The 23,413-nt window shown below is 36.4% G+C and overlaps 1 protein-coding gene across 1 annotated transcript in view; it reads left to right on the top strand.

The window, feature by feature from the left end:
• Positions 1–22,648, top strand: part of GLIPR2 (GLI pathogenesis related 2) — a 29,905-nt gene extending 7,257 nt beyond the window's left edge. Inside the window, exons 2-5 of the mRNA XM_026678319.2 lie at positions 153–261; positions 5,673–5,776; positions 9,662–9,739; positions 17,840–22,648. Of these exons, the coding sequence (XP_026534104.1) occupies positions 153–261; positions 5,673–5,776; positions 9,662–9,739; positions 17,840–18,000 (452 nt within the window). The 3' untranslated portion in view covers positions 18,001–22,648. The remainder of the gene's footprint in view (positions 1–152; positions 262–5,672; positions 5,777–9,661; positions 9,740–17,839) is intronic.
• The last annotated feature ends 765 nt before the right edge of the window (positions 22,649–23,413 follow it).

The following is a 23,413-nucleotide window of genomic DNA, read 5'->3' as shown; positions in this document are numbered from 1 at the left end:
TATATCCAAGATACAAATATTGTAGAGTAAGTTTTCTATAAATTGGTAAAACTGTTTTTGTTCTTTACAGTTTAAAGTGTAAGTTACTGTAGGATTTTGCATTTTAATGTGCTGTTGTTCAGTAATATTTCTAATATTTTATACTCCATTAGCCTCCAAGCAATTTTCAGAAGAAGTCTTAAGAGCCCACAATGACTATAGGAAGAAGCATGGTGTTCCTTCACTAAAACTCTGTAAAAAATTAAATAGAGAAGCACAGCAGTAAGTACAATTAGATCTTCTTGATTGTATGATAGTATTATACTTTGGTTGCAGACTAGCTTTTTGATACAGGTAGCCCTTGACTGTAATGGAGCCTGCGGCCCATTATAGCTGAAAGTGGTGACAAATGTTAAGTGAGGAATGACCTCCCCACACAATTCCCTGCTCTGCTTATTGCTACTGTTTAATGAATGTGCAAGTTGCTAAACAAGCATGGGTGGTGGTGGAGGCCCTGGGAGGCCACTACTGAGACAGAGGAACACCAAAAAGCTTTTTAAAGCTAAAAGCAGCCCAGAAGGGTGGAAGAGTTCAGCTAGATTAAGGCCCAGCACCGCATTCTAATTCCAGAGAGACTCCCAAACAAGCCTTCCTGCTTGGTGGATGAAGCCATACTTGTGGGATGGGCCTCTATCCTGGTTAGCTGGGACAATTCATCAGGACCACACAACCTTGCCCATTTCTCCCTAGATTTTCCAGCATAGCTGATCCACCAAGGCACTTTGTCCACAGCTGCTCCTCAACTGCTGATACACTGCTGCCACAACTTCTCCACTGCTTCTCCGGCTCAACTTCTCCACTTTTTTTCAGCTCTTCAACAGCTACAAAAAGATTTTCTTTTCTTTCTTCTGCTCTTCAGCCCAGCAGTAAAGTAAGCAACTGCTGGATTACTTCACTGCACTTTACTGCTAGGTTGAAGTAACTTTACTGCTGGGTTGAAGTAACTTTCCAGGCATGCAGTAAATCCAGCTTTGTTTTTTTATTGAAAAAATGTGAATTTCTGCAGCAGGGAGGGGTTAAGCAAAGGAAAGAATTTGGGAAGCTCTTTCTGAAGCTGCCACCTTTGCATACGGCTGGCTTCCCCAAAACCTAACAAGGGCCAGGAGAAGTTTGCAGTCTCCCAATGACCAGCTGATTGAGGCAGAAAGCTCCAAAATCAATTGCCATTTTGCTAGTAAATTGTTAGAAGTACTGAAAATGGTGCTGCTTCCAGGAACCATGGGAAGTAGGCCCTGGCCTGGCAAGGCCTTGTTTAGGCAGGATAAAGAGGCAGGGTGGTGGTACTAACCTAGAGTGTCCCTGTGGTCAGTTATAAGGGCCAATGATCATAGGCAGCCATCAGAGGTGATATTCAGCAGATTCTGACCAGTTCTGGAGAACCGGTAGCAGAAATTTTGAGTAGTTCGGAGAACCAGCAAATCCCACCTCTGACTGGAGATTTTACAGTATCCTTCCCCTGCCACGCCCACAAAGCCATGCCCACAGAACCGGTAGGAAAATTTTTTGAATCCCACCACTGGCAGCCATCATAAGTTTGAAACAGGGTTGTATGTAGTTTTTAGAAAGTCTGCCGTAACCTCAAATAGCCTTTTAGTGACAGATTGTACTTTAAGGCCTACCTGCAATGTGGATCTTAAGAATATACTTACTTAAACCAACATTTTATACTTTTTTATGTTTATGAAATATTTAGCTTCAAAGATAATACCATTTTTACAAGAAAATTGGTGACATGCTATATATCTGGTATAGTAATTTGTATAAAAATGCATTTGTTTAGAATTAAACAATTTGATGCCACAATAATTTAAATTAGTAAGATCCCATATTAATGTTATTTATATATTATATGGATATTTTTGTCTTCATGAGTAACAAATGCAGCGTACAATTTACACACACACACACACACACACACACACACACACACACACACACATCCTTCTCTGTGTGCATAAGCCTTCATACCAGTCTTGACTCTTGGCAAATGCCTCAGTTCATAAATCTTTTCAGAAAATTTTCAGAAGTGCTTGCCCTCTTCTTGTATTTTATGCTTAAACCAGGATTTGAACTCACAGTCTCCTAGTTTCTAGTCTGGTACTTTTAACCAAACTGCTCTTGTACTATTATTATTATTATTATTATTATTATTATTATTATTATTATTATTATTATTATTATTATTATTATTATTATTATTATTATTATTTTACAGTAACTACATATTTTTTTCCAAATCATCTCTGTACATGATTTTTTAAAAAAAGGCAAACTTTGGATACCGTGTAATATTTGACTGAATCTAGGAAGTGCCCCTTCATGAGTGGGTACACCATGGCCTTTTTAAAAGAAAAGCTGGCATAATCCCCTTCCCCCAAGTATTGAACATTTTCCTGATCTGACCCTTCACAGGCATCACATTGTGTAGAAGCCAGCTGAAGTGTCCATCTAGCCCACACCTGAAAGCTGAAAAGAGGGCATGTAATTTCAAAAGAGGCTATCTCACTCATCACTATCACTACTCCTTGCTTAGAACAGGACCAAGTGATTTGTGCTGCACATCAGTCTCACAGTGGTCCACCTGTTCTCGCAAAAGGGAGTTGTTAACCTTGAAAATGGCAAGAAGCAGAATTCACCTGTAATCTGACTGCATAATGCCAACATTGCCCCTTGAGAGCAACTGTTCCAGATATTGAAAAAGAAGCTCTGCTGATTACATTAAGGTAGCAATGTCTCCTTTGTTATCTGGGGTAGGGAGAAAATTGCCAACTAGCTGAAAGTGGTATATAATAGTGCCTAATATAGAGAGGCAGCACATTAAACTCTAATGGATTACATCTGAATTGCAACTCAGCAATGAAGATGAATACTACCGTACCAGGTAGACCCATTGTCTCATCCCACATCATATATCAAATCACTGAGGCCTGATGGATTACATCCCAGAGTTTTAAAGGAGCTGGCAGAGGTCATATCAGAACCACTGCACCATATCTTTCAAAAATCCTGGAGCACCAGGGAACTACCAGAGGACTGGAAAAGAGCTGATGTGGTTCCCATCTTCAAAAAAAGGAAAAAAAAAACAGACCCAGGAAACTACAGACCAATCAGCCTAACATCAATGCCCAGGAAGATACTGGAAAAGATAATAAAAAACAGATTTGCCAACATCTAGAAACAAGTAAAGTAATAACTAGCAGTCAGCATGGGTTTGTTAAAAACAGATCATGCCAAACCAATCTCATTTCATTCTTCAACACAATGACTAAATTAGTAGACCAGCAAAATACTGTGGACATAATATATTTAGATTTCAGCAAGGCATTCAACAAAGTACACCACAACCTACTTCTTAGTAAACTGGAAAAAAGTGGAATAGATAGCACTACCACTAGATGGACTCACAACTGGCTGGCAAACTGTACTCAACGAGTAGTCCTTAATGGGTCTAAGTCTACATGGAGGGAAGTAAGCAGTGGGGTGCCACAAGGTTCCGTCTTAGGCCCAGTACCCTTCAATATCTTCATTAACGACTTAGATGAGGGAATAGAAGGGGAACTTACCAAATTTGCAGATGATACTAAGCTGGCAGGAATAGCTAACACCCAAGAAGATAGGCTCAAGATCCAGATGGATCTTGACAGACTAGAACACTGGGCCATATCTAACAAAATGAAATTCAATGTAGAGAAAAGTAAAGTCCTACACCTAGGCAAGAAAAGCCAGAGGTACACATATAGACTGGGTGAAACCAGGCTCAATAGCATTCACTGTGAAAGGGATCTTGGAGTCTTAATGGACAACCAGCTAAATATGAGCCAGCAGTGTGCAGCAGCAGCCAAAAAAGCTAATGCAATCCTAAATTGTATTAACAGAGAGATACAATCAAGATCAAGGGAAGTACTAATACAACTCTATAAAGCCTTAGTAAGACCACACCTAGAGTACTGCATCCAGTTTTGTTCACCACATTATAAAAAAGATGTTGAGACTCTAGAAAAAGTATAGAGAAGAGCAACCAGGATGATTAGGGGACTGGAGGCTAAAACATACAATGAATGGTTGCAGGAACTGGGCTTGGCTAGTCTAGTAAAGAGAAGGACCAGGGGAGACCTGACAGCGGTCTTCCAATATTTGAGGGGATGCCACAGAGAGGAAGGGGTCAAGCTATTTTCTAAAGCACCTGTAGGCCAGACAAGGAATAATGGATGGAAACTGAACAAGGAGAGATTTAACCAGAAAATAAGGAGAAACTTTCGGACAGAACAATCAACCAATGGAACAGCTTGCCCTCGAAAGTTGTGGGAGCACCATCACTTGAGACTTTCAAATGGACTGCCATTTGTCAGAAATGGTGTAGGGTCTTTCACTTGGGCGGGGGTTGGACTAGATGACCTACAAGGCCCTTCCAACTCTGATTGTCTGTTACTTGTTATATATTGTAGAAAAATAAATCTGCTTTTGAAGGAAGAGAGAGATATTACACATGCTATTTCTGCTTTTCTACAGCCCGATTGCTTGCCTTCTGCAAGTAATTCAGGTTCATAGTTCTTCTTCAGCTATTGTGGCAGATTGAAGAGACTTATTCTTTTGATTCATGTATGTCCTGCTTTACACTATTCATAGATGGCATAGTTGGGTTCTGATGTAGATTTTTTTTAAAAAAAATCCTAGATTTCAGATTATCTTCAGTGCATTTCTCTGAAAGTTTCTATACATTCAAAGGTAGCCTTATATAAAATATATTGCTAAATAGCATGAATAACTGTTGCTAAGGCTTCCAAATTGAAGGATGGTCATAAACAGGAGCCCTGGCAGCACAGTGATTAGAATGCAGACAGATTCTGTCCACAGCTTGGAGTTTGCTCCTGATGGGGCTCAAGGTTGACTCGGCTTTCCATCCTTCTGAGGTTGGTAAAATGAGGGGCAATTTGCTGACATTGTAAACTGCCCAAAGTCTATGCAATTGTCAAAATATACTTGTGCAAACCTGTTCCAAGCAACTTCTGCCACCAGAAGAACAAATAAATTTGTTGGCTTAAATAACACTAAACCTAAGTTACACTAACAACTATTGGCTTCTTCAGGCTGGAGAATTAAATAGCAATTAGAACTATTGCAAATCCAGGAGCAGGAACATTGAAATAAACAGAGACCTATCTACTTCAAAGGGAATAATGTTTGAATCAACAGAAGACTGTTTTCGTTGTCCAAATCAAATTGTGACAAGATCTAGGTACAGCAAGAAGTACAAACTAGAACATGATTGAAAAGTAGAAGACATTCTAAATGGAGGCTGTCACAAAAATTCAGTACTGAAGAGGAGGAACCTTACATGCAAGAAGTTTAACCTTATTAAATAAAATAAGCACCATGCTAGTGCTGGGACTCTGTAGGCCCAGTTAGATATTAAAAAGCAATCCACTTGTCTGTAAATCAGCAGAAAACCATGGTACTCAAGGTAGCAGAGGTGGTGCAATAAAACAGGAAAGGTTAGCAGGAAAAGTGGGGATAGATGGCTTTTCCCCACCAGTGTAAAATTTCTTTTCAAATTAAATGTATACTTCTGACTAAATCCTTTAGGCTATGTGCTCTCTATATTTAGCAAATACTTGCTTATTGTATTAAACAAGGTATTCTGAAGCACTTGCTAGCACAAGAATCCTCAAACACAGTCCTGAATCTAGCAGTGGAAAATGTGGAGAAAATCTAGCATGGGCTTCATACGATCAATCAGGTAAAATAAATCTTTGTTCCTATATACGAAAAGCATGTATTAAACCTTTTAGTGTAAAAAAACAAAAACAAATCTTATATAGTGTAAGCTGTAGCACATAGAAACAGAACCCCAATTAATAAATGCATTTAAAATATCTACTCAACAGCCTGTTAATCTTTCATAGATATTGTACCCTATCTAGGGTTCTAAATATTATGCAGTGTAAGCTTCTATGCAAATTATCCCACATGTTCCAGAAGGAGCAGCTCTGTGCCAAGATTCATTTATGCACATTCCATTTACTCTGATGGAACTTGATAGCTGAACTATAAGCAGACCAAATCAAGAGACATTTTGAGTTTTATGGACTAATGAAATGAAGTCAAGTGTATCATGTAAATTTTCCCCCTTTTTAACATTTTTGGAAAAGGGGAACTCTGCATTATGGAAAATGATCTGGAAATATTATTTTAAAGGGAGCTTCAACATTAATTTCTCTTGAATTTTGCTTGTAGCACTTTTTAAAATATGGAAAGGTTCCCTTAATTTTTATTTCTTTCCTACCCATGCGAACTTAAGGGAAATTTGAATTTCCCTTAAACCTGGTCTAGTGACATCTCTCCATTCCTTTCCTTATTCTGATTTTTCATCCCACTCCTTTATTGAGCAAATAAATCTTTCTGATTTGCTTGTGTATATCCATAAACTTGACTTATTTATATATCAATCTGCAGACTTTTTAAAAAATATGCTTAAATATATATCTCCAAAATTTAAATATGTATTTGCAAATGTGTGCTTTAAAAGTAACATGTACAATGTAAGTATTAGAATATTTGGGAAAGGGAAGCTTAGTAAATTACAGAATATATTAAAATGCTTTGCAGAAAACAGATGAAGTTATTTGCAACCAAAATTTTCAATAGATCAAGCACTTGTATTCTTGGTTTTTCAGACATTCTATTTGGTCACAAGTAAAGGGATTGAACTATTCTTGGATAGCTATATTCTCTCTACCTTATCTAATGCTGCTGTGCCTTAAATCTGTTATTGCTGGATAGTTTTGGTAGATCAATGATACTAGGAAAGTAATTAAATTATTAGACTAAAGTAGTAAGATCAAATCAAGTCCTTATTTAATCATGAAGCTCATAGGATAACTTGAGGCTAGACAATATTTCTCCTCAGTCTACCTCACATTACTGTTGTAATAAAATGCAGAGAATAGGAATAAGGTAACAAAGATTTGAAAGATACCAACAACAGTGGCCCAATGATTGGAAAAAGTTGTTGAAGATAAGTGAAACTAGAAAAGGAATATGCAGGGCATAGTATATATGCCATCTCATATTGCCTTTCCATCATCAGCCATGAATTCAAGGTAATATATATAAAGATTTTCCCATTTTTACAGCAATGTTTTTGGCTGAGCTGTAGGGGTCTAGGACAGCTCACCGCAGCCAGCTTGCTCTGGCCAGCATGATCTGGCCAACTCGCTTCTGCCAACTCGCCTTTGCCAAGTTGACACAGGATAATTTCACACTGTCAACTCACTGGGGGGGATAACTCACCATGGGTGGCTTTAGGAAAAACCAGGTGGATAAATAAGCGAGTAGGTTGGCAGACTATGCAGGGTGTGGCAGGTGAGAGAGCAGATTGGCAGAGCTTGTGAGTGTGGCAGGAGGATGGACCATGCCACTAACAGAAGAAGCAGCATAGAGCGTGTCCCACCACACAGCAGCAGCTGCAGCAGCCCAGTTACTGGCCAACCAATGTTTCGTGCAAGTTGACATGGGCCATGGCAGCACCCAGAACACCCCTGGCTCTGTCCAATGCATCTTATGTGTCCACGGTGATGCCAGCACACCTTATCCTCCCCATGCAGCTGGTGCCCCTATATTGCCTGCCCCACCATCCTCGGCCTCTTCTGTCCAGAGCCCAGTGCAGCAACTAGGATTCCTAGGATTGAATTCAGGCAACTCAGCCAGGCATTGGGACTTATTTTTTTCAGATAATATGCATATATTCTCAAGGGAAAAAAAATTAACACTGAGCTTCCTATGCCTCAGATTCATTTTCAAGTAATCCCATGGCAGCCTGCACCGAGCACCAATTGGCTGGCGGGTGGCTGCTTCTGCATGGCGGGACACACACTGCACTTTCAGTTCTGGCTGCTACCGCAGCTGGTGGTATGGTCCAACCTCCTGCTGCACCCTGCATGCTCTAGTTTAGTTTAGTTTAGTTTACTTTTATTGTCATTGCACCTCGTAAATGAAATCAAACACCATCTTCAGTGCACATTATGACCATGACCATGAAAATAAACACAAACACACATCCTTCACATAATGAACCAAAAATCCCTGACACTACCAACACCTATCCACCCACTCTGTGTGTTCTGCTCACCACTTGCTTATCTGCATGGTTCTCCTTCTGTGAAGCAAGCTCTCCGAATTGGTAGGAAAATTTTTTGAAACCCACCAGTGCTGCTCACTACTCGGTCACCTGTTTGGCTCTTCCTCCAATCGCCCGGGCAATCTTGCCGCACCCTGCCCACTCTGCCTGCCTATTAGCTTGACCACTGCACCCCACACATTCTCCCTACCCACGCTCTCCCCTGCCTGCCCACCTGGTTTATTTATTTATTTGTCAAACATGTACAAGATAACAAGTATAAGTATGAACATAAACAAGAACAAAGGGAGTAAATACAGATAAATGGGGACAGTAAGACAGGGACGGTAGGCATGCTGGTTTACTTATGTATGCCCCCTTTAAGGACCTCTTAGGAATGGGATGAGGTCCACAGGAGACAGTTTGACGTTGAAGCTGTGAGGAGTTGAGGCTGTAACAACAGAGTTGGATAGGGCATTCCAGGCGTTGATCACTCTGTTGCTGAAGTCGTATTTTCAGCAATCAAGTTTGGAGTGGTTTACCTTGAGTTTGTATCAGTTGTTTGCCCATGTATTATTGTGATTGAGGCTGAAGAAGTCGTTGACAAGTAAGACATTGTAACAGACAATTTTTTGTACTATGCTTAGATCGGACCACAGGCGGCACAGTTCTATATTGTCCAGGCCCAAAATTTCAAGCCTGGTGGCTTAGGGAATTCTATTGTGAGTGGCGGAGTGGAGTACTTTCCTGGAGAAATACCCCTGAACTCAGCTCAATTGTGCTAATGTCCGATATACAGTGCGGATTTCAGGCAGATGAGCTGCATTTGAGAATTGGTCTGGCAAAGGTTTTGAATGCCCTAGTTAACAATTCAATGTTGCCGGAGAAGAAGTTTTGTAAAATGAGGTTAACAACTCTTAAAGTTCTTCCTCCGACTGCCCGCAATGAGTTGTCTCTGTGGTGAGTTAGCCATGTGGAATTGTCCTGCGGCAACTTGGTAATAGTGAGTTGGCAATGGCGAGCTGGACATAGTGAAATGTCCCATTCTGATATAACAGTGTGCACAAACCTGTCCCCGGTCTCATGTACTTATGTTTATGGAGTTCCTATATGCCTTTAAATAGTCCCAATATGGGTTAGTACTTCAATATCAACATTTTCCCTTATCTTGTGCTTATATGCACGTTGATGTTAAATAAATTAAAGATTTTAGAAAGTAGCATGCAAATATTTTAATAATTACAAATTATTTATTCATAAATATCTATTTCATAGCTTTAAATTCCAGGCATTTAAAAATTCTTTCAATAGTATTATGTGCTTACAATTTCATCTAACTTATTTTAATAATTTCTTAAGAAATCAAACTATAATGACTAATGGTCAATATCTAAATCAAACTGAAATTAATAAAAAGAATTGTTGATCTGTAACTGTTGAGAAGAGAAGAGAAGAGAAAAGTTCACTTCATTCCAGTTCCATTACACAGTTTTCTTTGTCTTGCAGGAAGTGAAGTAGCTGACAGATGGTATAATGAAATCAAGAATTATAATTTCCAAAGCCCTGGTTTTTCCTCAGGGACTGGTAGGTATACTGGACACTGTATTGTATCATGGCAGAAAAATAAACATTTGGTTTCTATCCAAATTGTAAAAGCTCTTGATGACAGAAATACAAGAATATAATGTTCAAATATTGACAGAAACATTTTTGAGTCATAGGAATATATGGAGGCTGAAAATATTTTAAAATACTTCTCTAATGTTTTAATTCAAAGCATCATTGATTTCAAATGTAGGTATAGTTTAAGTTCCCAGAAAAGAAATGGATTACTTAGAAATTTTATTAATAATTTTATGTTTATTTGTATACTGCACTTGCATTTTAATGAACTTGCCTTATTTACAAAATATATAGCTATAGCAATAGCACTTAGACTTATATACACTTCACAGTACTTTACAGCTCTCTCTAAGTGGTTTACAGAGTCAGATATTGCCCCTAACAATCTGGATCCTCATTTTACCGACCTTGGAAAGATGGAAAGCTGAGTCAATCAAACTGGTGAGAATCAAACTGCCGAACTGCTTGCTGTCAGCAGTCAGCAGAAGTAGCCTGCAATACTGCATTCTAACCACCGTGCTACTACGGTTCTTTATATAGTATATAAATATTATATTTCCAATATGCAAAATACACACACACACACACACACACACAGTGTGTGTGTAATATATATATATATTCTGTTCAGTTATGTCTGGATAAGTCCCTGCAGTTTTCTTACACACACACACACACACACACACACACACACACACACACACACAGAAGTGTGTGTGTGTAATATATATATCTTCTGTTCAGTTATGTCTGGATAAGTCCCTGCAGTTTTCTTACACACACACACACGTGTGTGTGTGTGTTGGGGGAGAAAACTACCCTCCTGCCTCCCCAAAATTAAAACAGCTCATTATTTTTTCACATTATTAAACATCTATTACACGGAATACTGATCAGTTTTTTCTTTATGCTGGTGAAGAGAGCCATGTCATATATAGAAAGTCAATAACATATATACTTGCTTATCACATAGAAACCAACACACAAATTTGTAACCAGATTTCAATGGAAAATGATCCATCTGACTCTGGAAATGGCCATATCTTTTAATTTCCACAATTGGCTTATCTATGGATAAATCACAGTTACCCATTGGTCCTGGTATTTTGGTTAAAAATTTGAGATCTATCTTTTTTAAAAATGGGTTTATATACAAGTATATATGGAACACATGAGTACTTTAAAAAGTATTATCATATATATTTGCAAATAAATCTATACATATATAAGCCAATTTTTAGATGTACTTTCGTACCTAAAATTCTCATCTTACCCATAAATGTATATGTCAGCCCCAAGATTATCAATTTAACTTTTTTATTAGCTTATTGAAGTATAAAATACAAAGAAAAAAAAACCATGAAAAAGTAAGAAGAGAGGAAGAAAAAAGAGGGGATATAGTGTAATGGGAGAAAAAAAAAGATTAAACCACCAACTTCCGACTCTCTTTAGGATGGTAGAAGGTAACAACTTTTAAGCCACAACTTTTTGCTTTTACACAGCAGGTAGAAGTCATTTCTATAACAATAAGCCTGTCTAGTTTACAAAAACAGAATCAAAGTTTCATGGTTCTTTTTTTGCTGATTGCAAGCACAAAATCCAGAAGCAATTTCAAAATAGACACAAAATTAGATATAACCTCTGATTTGGATAAAAATAAGATTAATAATCTCTGCTTCTCTTTGTTGTGGGGAATAATGTATAATTCATTCTCATATTTTCAAATCTAGTCCATAATATTTTACCAGCTTTGGAATATTGGTCAGCATTACTTAAAGAACTGGCATACCTGTGTATAAACATACTCATACTGCATAAAACATACTCTTTTATACAAATAAAACAAATTTAATATCCCCAAATCATAATCCTGGCTTCTACTGTTATTCAATATGAAAGAATGATGGAAAAATTATACACTCATCCTACAAGTTCCCCCCACTGATTCTAGGCTAAGACTTAGGGAAAGAGTTTTAAAGGATCACTGAAATAGGTCATTGTGGGGCTGATACTAATTTCTGAATACAAACAGGCACTGAGAAAAAGGAAGGTCTGCTTCCTGAGTCCCATCAGTTAACACAATTTAATTATATGGCATAAGAAAGTAAGTAGGTAGGTAAACTTTATTGTGGTCTTTGACTAACAACTGTACATAAATATATTGTATACACATATATTTAGACAGACACACACACACACTGTGTGTGTGTGTGTGTATGTGTAAATATATGCCTGTGCCTGAAGAGCTTTATCCTGATAGCCAGTACTTTGAACTTCAGCTGAAAGTAACCAGCAGAAATCATGGATCAGAGATGTTACAAGGGCATGCCATGTCGTTTTACAACTGCCCATATTAGACCAGCATATTAGGAAAACTATTGCTGGAGTGCTGTATTGCAGTGTCATTTCTACTGTGCCCTTCTTCTTCAACCATAACAATTTTGGATTACTTTGTATTATAAATTAAAAATAATTCTTTAAGTTTCAAATATTAATATGCAAACATTCCCTGTTAAGAGAAATATAGAACTGCTTCTGTAAAACAACTAGTTTCCATACTAGTTAAAAAGATAAATAATTTAAAATAAGGTGTAGTATTCCAATCATACCACAAGATGGAGATAGATCACCACAATTTATTCATTTATTGCTGGGGGGTCAAGCTTTTTTACTGCAAAAATGGCTTAAAGCTAGTTTAATGAAGACAATGCAAAGTATACAGTAACTGTAAGTATTATATACCATTTAAACTCCAGTTTGTTTAGAGATATAGGTATAAAAGATTACAGTAGAAAAACAGAATAACAGAACAACAGATTTGGAAGGGACCTTGGAAGTTTTATAATCCAACCCCTGCTCAGGCAGGAAACCTTATATCATTTCAGACAAATGGTTGACTCTTCTTAAAACACCCAATATTGGAGCATCCACAACTTCTGGAGACAAGTTGCTGCACTGATTAATTGTTCCAATTGTCAGGAAATTTTTACTTAGTTCTAGATTGCTTGTCTTCTTGATTTCCATCCGTTGCTTCTTGTCCTGCCTTCAGGTGCTTTGGAAAATAGCTTGACTCCCTCTTCTTTATGGCAGCCCCTTAGATATTGGAGCACTGCTATCACATTGCCCCTAGTTCATTTAAAAAAAATTAAATTAGACATACCCAATTCCAGCAATCATTCTTTATATGTTTTAGCCTCCAGTCCAATAATCATCTTTGTTGATCTTCTCTGCACTCTTTTTTATATCATGGCAACCAAAACTGGATCCAGTATTCCAAGTGTGGTATTACCAAGGCATTATAAAGTGGTGTTAACACTTCATGTTATCTTGATAAAATCTCTCTATTAATGTAGCCTAGTATTTGTTGGATTTTGCCAGCTGAAATACACTACTGGCTCATATTTAAATGATTGTCTACTTGGACTCCAGGGTCCTCTCACAGTTTCTATTATTGAGCCAGGTACCACCTATACTTTGTTTTTTCTTGATTAAATGTAGAACCTTACTTTTTTCGCCATTGTATTTCATTTTGGTAATAGGGTCCAATGTTCAAGTCTATCAAGATCCTTCTGTATCTTAAGCCTATCTTCTGGAGTGTTCGCTATTCCTGCCAGCTTAGTGTTATCTGCAAATTTGATGAATTCCCCATCTATCTCCTCATCTAATTAATTGATGAAGATATTGAAGAGTACAGCTTTGGGGTACTGACTGCATGTGTCCATCCATGTAGACACAGTTACATTAGGACTATATGTTGAGTGTGGTTGATCAGCCAGTTATGAATCTATTTGGTGGTGATGCTGTCTAACCAGGGGTGGGATTCAAAATTTTTAACAACTGGTTCTGTGGGCATGGCTTTGGTGGTGGGCGTGGGCTTGGTGGTCATGTGACTGGGTGGACATGGCTTGGTGGTCATGTTATTGGTTTAATCCTGTAAGCCAACTCAATATCATTTATATCGAGGCATGCATCTCCTCACCTGGCCCCTCATGACTGTGGGGATGCAGTCGTAAGTGTGAAAAATGGTCATAAGTCACTTTTTTCAGTGCCATTGTAACTTTAAATGGTCACTCCACACAAGCAAAGTACCAGCAAAGGAGGGGAAAAAAACTCCAGAGATGTTCCTGAGACAGGAAGTCTAGTCCTGCCAAGAATTTAATAAGGGCTAACGGAGAGGCAGTTTCTGTAAGCAACACCAGAATGTTTCCTTCCTGCCTTCCTTACAGGATTAGGCCAGTAATTTCTTCTAACAACCGCTTTCTGAACTGCTTAGAATGTTAACAACTGGTTCTAGCGAATAGGTGCAAACTGGTAGAATCTCACCCCTGTATCTAACCCACATTTTTCTATCTTATCAAATAATACGTTGTGGTCTACTTTATCAAATGCCTTACTAAAGTCCAAGTAAATGATATCCACAGCTTTTGTCTGGTCTACTAATTTTGTCACTTTGTCAAATAGTGCAATAAAATTTGTCTGTTTTTGATCTGATCTCTTTTTGACAAACTCATGTTGGGTTTTAGTTGTGACTTTGTTTGTCTTTAGGTGTTTGCAGATTCATTGTTTGATTATCTTTTCCAGGTATTGATGTCAGGCTGATAGGTCTGTACATTCCTGAATTCATTCCCCCCACTTTTTTTTCCAAGATGGGGCCTTACATCAGCCCTTTTTGCAGTCCTCTGATAGTTCCCTGATGATCCAGGATCTTTGAAAGATATGGTTCAGTGGTTTTGAGATCATGTCTGCCATTGCTTCAGAACTTTGGGGTGTACTCCATCAGGTCCTGGTGATTTGAATATGTCTAGATGGATAGGTGTTCTCTTACCATTTTCTGGCCTATTTTAACTTGTGTTCCTAATCTGTTTTTTATGGTACTGTTTTTGAATAGTTGGGTTAGTTTTTTTCTTTTATGTAAAGACAGATGCAGAAAACAAGTTAAGCAGTTCTGCTTTCTGTCTGTTGCTCATAAAATAAAATAAAAAATATTTATTATACAGCAAATCAAATAATAAATAATAAAATAAAGAAGAATAAATTATTTTTAGGGTTAGAGCTTTAAAAATAAATATATACAATGTAAATAAATCTTAGGGTTAACGCTAAACCCTAACACTGATTCAAGGCTAAAACGTTTCTTATATCTACAGAATTAAGCAAGATGTATTCCATGTGCTGGGATTTCCTTCTTCCCTGAAATTCTAGTGAGTCAGTTCTGAAGCTATGGAAGGATATTAAATTGCATATGTTTATTGCCTCAGTCCAATTTCTCAGAATTCTGCCTCTAGTTAATATATTAACTTCTTATTCAAGAAAAGAAGGAATTGGAATATCTAAGTTATGTCTAAAGACCAAATATATCTCTGTGTGACAGCTGACACATTTTCCTCTTGAAATGTACTGAAACTCAGGTGCTAGTTGTGGCTTTACATATGACTTGATAGTTCATAAGACTTGGTAAATTAAACAAAGAAGAGTGTTCTGTAAGTCAGTTCTTAACTAGAGCAATTATTATGCTAATTGCAATGACTTGATGAATCTCATAAATAATGAAACTGGTCACATATTACATCCTAGTGGTTAAATAATGTATAAAAACATATTCACTAGAACTTGTTATATTTATTTAATCTCAGTGTCATCCTTAAAACAATTCCTACCGAGGTGTTTAGAGTTGGATTTAGTCCAAATAGAAGGGATCAATTCCTGATGTAATGTAAACAAATTAATATAGTGGTACCTTGGTACGCAACTGCTTTGAAATTCATAGAAATTGCTATATTTTTAATGTGCTCATAAATGATCTGGAAATGAGGGAGCATGAGGTAATCGTATTTGATGATAGCATCAAATAATTTAGAATGAGAATGAGAATGAGAATGAGAATAGAATAGAATAGAATAGAATAGAATAGAATAGAATAGGAGAAGAGAGGAGACAAGGTGAGATGAGATGAGATAAAATGAGACGAGAAAGCTGGAAGGGACCTTGGAGATCTTCTAGTCTAGTGTCCTACTCAAGCAGGAGACCCTATACAATTTCAGACAGTCTCTTCTTAAAATCTCTCACAACTGATGAAGCACCAACAACTTCTGAAGGCAAAGCTGTTCCACTGCTTAATTATTATCATTGTTAGGAAGTTTCTCCTTAATTCCAGGAGAATTCCATTTCTTTCATTAGTTTCCATCATTATTTTTTGTCTTGCTCTCTGGTGCTTTGCAAAATAAGTTGACCCCTTCTTTTTGTGGCACCCTCTCAAATACTGGAATACTGCTATCGTGCCACTTGTAGTCTTTCTTTTCTCTAGACTAGCCATACTCAATTCCTGCAACTGTTCTTAATATGTTTTAATCTCCAGGACTTTAATCATTTTAGTTGCTCTTCTTTGCACTTTTTTTTTTCAAAGTCCCAACATCTTTTTTGTGGTGGATACTGGATGCAGTATTCCAGATGTGGTCCTACTAAGGTTTTATAAAGTGGTACTAATACTTCACATTATTTCAATTCTATGCTTCTGTTTGTACAACCAAGGATTATATTAGTTTGTTTGGCTGCTGCCACACACTGCTAGCTCATATTTAAGTGATCATCCACTAGGACTCCAAGGTCCCTCTCACAGTTACTGTTTTTGAGCCAGGTTTCACCTAACATGTACTTGAACCTCTGGTTTCTCCTGCCTAAATGTAAAACTTTGCATTTCTCCACATTAAATTCCATTTTGTTGAATAGTGCCATTGTTCAAATCTGCCAAGATCCTTTTGGATCCTGAGCTTGTCTTCTGGGGTGTTGCCTATTTCTGCCAGCTTAGTGTCATCTTCAAATGTGATAAGTTTCCCTTCCAGTCTCTCATTTCAATCATTTATGGAAATATTGAAAAGTATGGGGTCTAAGATGGAATCTTGTGGTACCCCACAGCTTACTTTCCTCCATATAGATGTAGTACCATAATACACATTGAGTATATTTTGTTAGCCAGTTACAAATCCAATTGAGAATGTTGATGTGTTCCAAAGAATCTCTCATAATACATATTATATCTCTTGTATTACATATTATAAATATGTATTAAAATATTTAGACAATGAAACTAAATGGTATAACAAATCGCTTAAAATTGCTATCACAAGGTGGTCATCATGGCATCATATGGAGAGGTTCAGAAGGGTACTAGACAAATTCATTAATGATAAATCTACTGGAAACTGCTTCTAATTGAAGTATAAATAACAGAGGAGCAGGCTTCTTGAAATCAGTTGCAGAGAAAACTGAGTGCAAGGCTAGGTAGAAGAGAACAAACAGTATAGTTTCAGGTCAATCCAAATAAATATAACAGTAATAACAGCATTCCCAAACACAGTGATATAGTAAAACAAATGATACAATTAAATAAATATTTACTTCAGTGTCTAAAAAGCAAAACAATTCAGCTTATCAACATTGACTCTGAATTGAGATTGAGAGCAAGAACTGTTTATTTCAAGCCACTGTCAATAGTGGCTTGAAATATAGTCAAATCCATATCTCTCTCTGATCAATAATCTATTTTGCATTTGCTGTAGAAAAAAATATGCATGTGGAAGAATGTATTACATTTAGCCAAGAATAGTTTGTTTGTATTCATTATTACGATTTACTATAATTTGAGGCAATTCTATCCTATTTACTTTGACATGCTAAAACAGAAAAATAACCAAGCATTCTTTGCATGTTTAAGTTTTAACATTTTTGTTTTCAGAAACTTATAAGGTTGACTCAGCCTTCCATCCTTCCACTGTGAGTAAAATGAGAACCCAAATTGTTGGGGGCAATATGCTGATTCTGTAAACCTCTTAGAAAGGGCTGTAAAGCTCTGTGAAGTGGTATATAAGTCTAAGTGGTATTGCTATAAAAGAAAACCTCTTTCATTCACATGTAATTACTTTTCATAAACTATTATTACTATTATTTTTCATAAACTATTAATTTGATATTCCTTTCTCTTTACTTGCTATGGTCTGATACTTATGACCAAATTTTTATTTTTAGAGCTAATGCATTATTTTTACAATGTGCTTGATTTTTCAGGTCATTTCACAGCAATGGTTTGGAAGAACACAAAAAAGATGGGAGTTGGAAAAGCAGCTGCAAGTGATGGCTCCACATTTGTAGTGGCTAGATATGAACCTGCTGGCAACATTGTAAACTCTGGGCAATATGAACAAAATGTTTTTCCTCCAAAAAAATAATAATCTATATGAAAAGGAGGTTGTTTTCAATAGGTTATAAAAAGAAAATTGGGAGTTCACCTGATTACGTTGGATAAACCACTGTTGAATGGTACTTTAGTCTTTTAATGATTATTTCAAGAAATGTTTAATGAAGAAGTAGTTCTGCCTACAAAATTAATTTTTGTACAGAACCATTCCTGAAACACAATGAAAGATACAGTGAAAACACTGAAAGACAATGACAAAAGCCAACATATGGAACATACATATCAAGAAATGTAAGAGCAAAATATATTAAAATAACAGTATAAAAATTATAATATTTTGATATTAAAATTTGCAAATATGTTTTAGAGTGTTTATATAATTTCATATTTGTACATAATCCCTTCCTTAAAATATATTTGCAAACTTTAATATCAAATTATTATATTTTAATACTGTTATTTCAATATATTATATTTTCAAGGATTTCTAAAAAGAGGAAAGACTGATTTTATTTGCCTACAAATACTATTCATCCCCATAGGGGTTGATTGTGTGGCAACAGTTTTAAATACGCTAGTCTGAATGCATATGAAAAATAGCAAATGTCCTAACATAAATTGCATGAAACTATTTATCTGGTGCATCCATCCAGTGTTTGTAGATAAGCATGGACTGGCATAGTAGGTTGTAGGCATTCAGAAAATATAACTATTTTCACAGAGCATAGAACCATTGGACTCTCATCTGACTTGTTTTTGCTTTTATATAAAATGCAAGGACAGATTAAACGAATAGTTTCATTTAGAAGTTTACTGAAGCTTACAGAATTACTATTTCTCTCACCCTCTTTTTACATTGCGAAGACTTTGTATCAGTGCAGCATATGGAGAGTGTGAGGCTCCTATTAGGGACAGCTGACAAGACTGAGAAATCGGTTGGTAGTGTCTGCACCATCTGAATAATGCAGTTGATGCTTCCATTGCCACAATAGTCATGGCTTTTGCTTAGAAGTCACACTTTTAAAAGAAATTTTTAAAAAGACTTTAAAAGGTTGAAAAATTTAAACTCTCCTGGTTAGGATAAACAGATGTTAAAATGAATATATTACCCATGACATTTTTTTTAAAAAATTGAAATGCAACCAATTTTATTCCCATATAAAACTTTTCAAGACTGGAAAAAACATTCAATAGATTTATATGGAATGGGAGAAAACCTGAAATAAATTTTAAGATTTTACAAGATGGACCCAATTAGCAAAACAAAGCTCAGGACCATATTGGTTGGAAACATATGAAAAAGCCCTTCGTGTAGTGGATAGATAATGCTCTAATGGATAGACAATGCTCTAGTGAATAGACAATGGCTAAAATGATGATGATGATGATGATGGTGATGATGATATTCTTCCATTCAATCCTGTCTTGTTTTTGGAGACTGCCTGAACAAGCCCTGCAATTTTCTTGGCAAAATTTATCAGAAGTAGCTTGCCATTGATTCCTTCTTAAGGTTGAGAAAAAGTGACTGGTCCAGAGCTCTAAATGGCGTGGGTCCAGACTATTTGAGGAGCCATCTCACTCCAATAAGACTAACTTGCCCCACCCACTCCAGTGGAAGATGCCCATTGGCCAAGAAATTCCAGCTAGCAATGTCAAAGGGAAGAGCCTTTTCTACTGTGGCCCCAGCCCTATGAATCATTCTACGATCAGAAGCAAGAACTGTTCCAACTCTTCAAGCATTTCAGAAGGGTATTAAAACCTGATTTTTGCCAGTTGCTATATGAGGTGTTCACTGCTGGAAGTGATTGACAGAATAAGAAGAAATCTCATCCCAATGTTGTTTGTTTACTTGGTTTTAGTTTTTATATAATGTTTACATTTTTAAATTGTTTTTATACTTTTTTAAAAAAAATTGTAAGCCACCCAGAGTCACCTTATCATTGAGAGGGGAAAAGTATAAATACAATAAACAAACAAATAAAAAATAAACAAATAAATAGTCACAAATAATAGGACTTTGTGTCCAAGGCTGGGCTAGAACTCCTCTCCTGATTTCTAGCCTGATGTGTTAACTACTGCACCAAACTGGCTGTCTAAACTGGCTGTCTAATATTGTGTAATATGGTATAACATAGTATACATATTACTTATCACAGATAACAGAATTGAGAAAATGACCAAATCATAGAATATCAGTTTCTCTCAGACCTAAGCCCAAAGACAACACCGTGGAATCCAATAAAGTTGATAACCGCATTACTAGGCTTAGAGATTGAAGAGTCTAGCCCTTTTATAACCTCAAGTGACTTCCCAAGCACCAACTCATAAGGAGAGATCTCCATATCATTCATAGATCTAGTCTACAAGGGGAACAAGGCTACAGGCTGGATTTGGGGGCACTGATAAATGCTTCTCCTGACAAAGTTTATCATGTAGTGTTTTTAGCATCCTGTTAACTCACTGGGCTTCCCTAATGGCTGCAGGTTGTAAGGGGTATGTCAGTTTTGGGTGTCACACAAGGCTTATAGAATGTGTGAAATGATCTGAAAAACAAAATGTTTCCTTCAATCCATGTCCAATGTGCTAGATATCCCAAATCATGGCCTAATATCCTTTAGGAGGTAGTGAGCAGTTTCAATGGCTGTAGCATGTCAGCAAGAAGCTCACTATTATCAGTGAAACTCACTGTTATCCAGTGAGTTGATCTCTACACAGAATAATGTACTGGAAGCCACAAACTTCTCCAAATCTTAGAGCAGAGGTGTAACTGTCTCTCCTTACCAATGAGCGCAAAAAAAAATAAAAAAAAAAATCTACAAAATCCTAAATAGGCACAGAATTGCACCCACCAGAAAAAGTGTGGATGGAGAAAAGACTGTACTTAAAGAGAATAATTTATTTGGATGCAAAATTTTTACTCTGGTGAGCTCAGGTGAATGATATGACTGTCTGCATTCTTTGTTGGGGAGACTGTCTGCATTCTTTGTTACGCCAAAGAGAGAGAGGTGACAAATCACACCAACTCTGTATTTACTCTTTCTTTTGCTTTATCAACTGCAAAGTTATGACTATAATTGATTTTTTTTAAATTCAGTATAACTTCAAAGTTTTTTTTTAATATTAAGAGCTGCATACTTTTAAGATTATACTTTTTGAAATCAATTGAATGCAATTTGTGTACAAAGATTTTTTTCCTCGAACCATAAATGCAGATTATAATCACTGAATTTATATGAATGAACTAAATATGAATTTCTATGTACTGAATGATCTGAATAAACCGAATGATCATTTCCAGAGTCTGGCTGCTACAGAACCTCTGATTGTTGCAAGGCAAGGCTTTGTTACTACTAACCATAAAGCAAAACTGCAAATTTAAGTAAGGCTGCAAGTGTATTAGAATAGCTAAACTGTGATTTATGAGGACTGTAGAACTCTGCTCTAAGCTGGCCATAAGATACCACAGTTTCTGTTTTTCTGCAATTATTACTCCAACCTAGAAATAATACACCCAGTTTCTATTTCTCTACAATTATGATTCTACCCTGTGAATGATAAAACTGTAAAGACTGCAACATTTTAATGGAAAGAACCTCTTCAGTATTATTGCAAAGTACTGTTTTTTTTTAAGTAATTGTTTATATTAACTACAAGCTGATATTTCCTTTTTTTTCCATTTTAGCTGAGCTTTTAAGTATTTTTCTTTTCATTGTTTTATTCATTTGTCAGTCCTTTATACATCTGTGGATTACAACCTATATCTAGTTTAATGCATTTAAATTCTACGTCCACATTAATCGCAAGCAGAACTAAAAGACTAACATTTAAAAATAGAAATTTTTAGTTTAATTATTTTGCAAAAGAATATTTTAATTAATTTTTTTTGGACTTTTTGAAAATGAAGTATTTAATTTTATATCAGAAGGAACATTATCAAGCAATCCAGTGACAGCAGGAAAAATAGCCTGGACTCTCCCCCCCTGTTCCTCTCCCCCAAAGGCTGATGTATAGTTGGTGTATAGGAGATTCAGAGAGGAACAGAACCAGCATTTTGTAGAATGGACAAGGAGCAAAAATCAAAGATGTGACAGAGAGCCTTCCTAAAATAATCACACTCACAGATGTTTATCCCTTTCTTTTCTTCCATGTGGGGACAAGTATGACAATGAACCTAAAAACAATATAAAGATGAAAGCCAGAGAGTTATAGATGGTGTTTCCTTTTTTCTTTTTATATGTTTTTATTAAGTTTCTAATTTTCAACATAAAACATCATAGTTTCAACAACATTCTTGACATCTATACACATTCTTATAAGTATCTTAACACATTGTATTTATATTTATCTAATATTAATTAATAACTTTAACTATAATCATTATTTCTATATTCTTACATAATTTACATTTTACATTCTTAAGGTTTCTTACAATTAAGTTTCTTGTCTTAATTTTTTTGTTCTGTTTGCTAACCAATCATACCATTTATTCCAGATTAGGTAATAATCACAGTCATCTCTTTCTTTCAATTTCAACTTTAACATATTCATTTTGGCACTTTCTGTTACTTTTTGTAATATCAGTTCTTCTTTAGGAACAGTAGGAGTTTTCCATACCTGTGCAAAAGCTATTCTGTCGACTGTTGTGATATGTAACAATAAATATTTTATTTCTTTTGGTATTCTATCTTTAATCATTCCTAAAAGGAAGGTTTGTGGTCTGAGCTCGATCTGATAACCAGTAATCTCTTGAAGCCAGTTTTTAATTTGAATCCAGAATGTCCTAGTCTCAGGGCATAGCCAAATAGGTGGTGTTTTCATCTGTAGTTCCAACAAAAGATCAACCAATGAGGGAATAAAGATTTTTAGAAATAAAACACTGGCTTAAGGGATGGTGCCACTGAAATACCTTGAGGTTCACTGGTCTACAATGAAATAATTTGAGGTTCACTGGTCTACATTACCTACATGAGGTGCTTTTGTCAGGTAATGGGCTGCACCTCACAAGAAAACAACTAGGTCAGCTTATCCAAAAGGCTAAGGCTAAAACTGAGAGGGAGGGGGATCTAATCCCAACCATAAACCCCAAGACAACCAAACAAGGAGACAGGTAGTGGTGGAAAGAAAGGAAAAGTCAGATATAAATGAGATGTAGGAAGCATACCCAGGGTCAGCCATAAAGGACTCAATGCTCAAAATGCTCAAAATTGAGGAACAAAGGTGACCTTGAAGTACTAATACATGAGGATAGATATGATATAATGGTAATTACCAAACTTTATGGGATGAAATTCACAACAGGAATGTAAAGTGGAAAGGATACAAAAAGTTCAAAAGAAACAGATTTAACAAATAGGTGGGGGAATTGCATTACATGTAAGAAATGCATAAAACCAAGGATGAAAGACTCCTTGAATATATATGGCTTAATATAAAAGGGGGAAAAA

The sequence above is a fragment of the Notechis scutatus genome, chromosome Z (genome assembly GCF_049901735.1).
Source record: "Notechis scutatus isolate UNSWTSFEM ecotype Mainland chromosome Z, rNotScu1.2, whole genome shotgun sequence".
NCBI lineage: Eukaryota > Metazoa > Chordata > Lepidosauria > Squamata > Elapidae > Notechis > Notechis scutatus.
The sequence above is the reverse complement of the archived record's forward strand: the minus strand, read 5'-3'. Positions and strand labels throughout refer to the sequence as shown.